A 2725-nucleotide genomic window follows, 5' to 3' on the forward strand; every position below is an offset into this window, starting at 1 on the left:
CCGTTTTCGTGCGGGTGACACGTAAAACCACCCACTACACTCTCTGAGTGGTTGGCGTTAGGAAGGGCATCCAGCTGTAGAAACTCTGCCAAATTAGATTGGAGCCTGGTGTTGCCATCCGGTTTCACCAGTCCTCAGTCAAATCGTCCAACCCATGCTAGCATGGAAAGCGGACGTTAAACGATGATGATGATGATCCAAATTTAGGGAATGGAATTTGTAAAATCCAGGCTACATATGTTTCCTAGCTAGCAGAACCTCGGAAGTAGTAACCATCCGATGTTCTGCTACCTAGGAAATATATGTAGCCTGGATTTTACCTACTCCATTCTCTAAATTTGGATTTTTATTCCCATACACAGCAACCCCAGTCGCTAACCACGAACTATAAAATAACGTTTTTCAGTTTATTGAACTTTGATATGGGAAAAATTTACAACCTCCTGTGTCAATAAACCACTATTTTTCCTGAAAGTTGTTTTTTATACCTTCTACAGACTACTTGAAGCTTACTAACTTTTTAGACCTGGGTCCTTAATTTTAATATAAATGTACTTTTTTCAGTGCCCTCGTGTTAGCATCAAGTGAGATCCGGTTCCACATTGATAGTGTAACTCATGAGCCAATTGATGTTCAAGCTAAAGAGATTAGGTAAGGTTGATTTCTTTCACATTAATATGTTTAATAAGTTCCATCTGTGTTTTTCTTTTCTTATGTGTTTGGCTGAGAAGAAGGCTGGACAATGTCCATGGTAAGTTTTGATTCTTCCTAAAGTGGGGAGTATAAGACCACAAAAACAATGCAAAAATTAGTAAATAGAATAATTGAGCTTTAAAGGAAATTAATCTCTCTCTCTGTATACATGTGTGTGTGTGCATGCATGTGCATATGTGTGTGTGTGTGTGTATTAAATCAGTAAAGTTGAAGTTTGGTCATAGAGTGACCAATGTTTTTGCATCTGGAAAGCTCATCAGACTCCATACAAAAACAAGTTTAACTCTTCACCTCTTGGAGGAGGAAAAATGTTACGGTCAATTGGTCAAACGGCCATCAGAGAAAGAAAGTTCCATGATAGACAGATAGATAGATAGAAATAAGAAATGTAACAGCAAAACATTTGGCATCACTCGTAAACATTTAGTTTAGATAGAAAATACAAACAGATAGGGTCTCTTATAGCTGTTTCTATAATAACCAAGCATGTGGATCATGATATTGAGTAAGGATTCCATAAGCTAGGTATTCCATCATCAAAGAAGGAAAAATCAGAAAAATATGAACATGAAGAAATATCCTCAATCAAGGATATAAGGACTTTCCAGTTGTCAAAAGTAAAGTAAGGATCAGAGTGAAATAGATATGTATTATGCAGTTCCATATATTAGGTAATCCCGTAAATAATGCGTTTTTTTTTTATACTTCTTTTATTTTTCAAAATTAAGATAAACAAAATTCTTTTTTAATCTAAAATATACTCTTCTTCATTTTCTACAATGCTCTTCCATCTATCTGGTAGACTTGCAAGGCCCCTCTTCCAAAATTCACTTGTCCATGACAAAAAATACTCCTCCAGTACTGTTCTGACCTTGTTTACAGAATTCATATTTTTTTCCATCCAAATGATTTTGAAGACTGCAGAATAAATGATAATTAAATGGGGCAATATCCAGCAAATATGGTGGGTGGGGCATCGTTTCCCATTCAAACTGCTCCAGCCTTTGGAATGTCGTCTTTGCCGTATGTGGCCAAGCATTATTCTGATGGAAGAACACCTTTCGTCTTGAAACCAAAGATGGTCGTTTTTCTACTAGCGCTGACTTAAGCTGCTCACAGTAGATCTCCTTTGTTATTGTTTGGTTTGGGTTTAAAAGTTCAAAGTGGACTAAACCTTTCATATCCCACCAAACAGATAACAACTCCTTACGTGGGTGAAAACCTTCTTTAGCCTGGAATGCCAGTGTTTCTCCTTTGCCTACCCACCATCTTCAGCACTTGACATATTTATAGAGAACCCATTTCTCCTCACAAGTCACTATTCAGTCCAAAAAAGGTTCATTCATGAGACGTGACAGCAAAGAAGAGCACACATTCACTCTCTGCACACGATAAGGATGAGAAAGTTTGTGAGGAACCTATTGACCCAACTTGCTTACTTTTCCGATGGCACGCAGGTGTCGATGAATGGTTGAATGAGCAAATCGAAGCTTCTCTGCTAGTTCCTCAACAGTCACAGTTAGATTTTGTTCCACCAGGGTTTGTAGGACATACTCATCGAGCTCTACAAGATTTTCCAGGATGGGGCTTGTCTTCTAGGCTGTAGTTTCCAGTTCAGAATTTCTGGAACCATCGCTGACACTGGCTTATGCTTATTGTCTGATCCCCATATACTGCATTAATATACCTTGCACTTTCTGTTGCATTGTTGCCTTTATTAGACTCATAGAGCAAAATATGTCAAATATGCTCCTTTGTCACTTCCATTATAGCTTTGAAAAAATAAGTGTTAAAATCGAACTGCACTCTTCAAAACTTGCACTAAGAATAAGCACAAGGTAAAATTACTACCTGCTTTTATAGCAAATTGATGCAGATAGTTTATCCCATCCCCTTCCAACTTTTAGTTCATGCAATTGAAAAAATCGCATTATTTATGAGATGACCCAGTATATATATATATATATATATATATATATATATATGCTGTTACAAAGAATTTTCAGCAAAC

At 37.1% G+C, this 2725-nt stretch overlaps 1 protein-coding gene across 2 annotated transcripts in view; it reads left to right on the plus strand.

The window, feature by feature from the left end:
• LOC106881652 (exosome complex exonuclease RRP44) overlaps nucleotides 1-2725 on the plus strand; it is a 43131-nt gene that overhangs the window by 28253 nt on the left and 12153 nt on the right. For both annotated transcript variants that reach the window (XM_052970749.1, XM_014932116.2), the window contains exon 16: nucleotides 565-651. In XM_052970749.1, coding sequence (XP_052826709.1) covers nucleotides 565-651 — 87 coding nt within the window. The remainder of the gene's footprint in view (nucleotides 1-564; nucleotides 652-2725) is intronic.

This window comes from Octopus bimaculoides, chromosome 9 (genome assembly GCF_001194135.2).
Source record: "Octopus bimaculoides isolate UCB-OBI-ISO-001 chromosome 9, ASM119413v2, whole genome shotgun sequence".
NCBI lineage: Eukaryota > Metazoa > Mollusca > Cephalopoda > Octopoda > Octopodidae > Octopus > Octopus bimaculoides.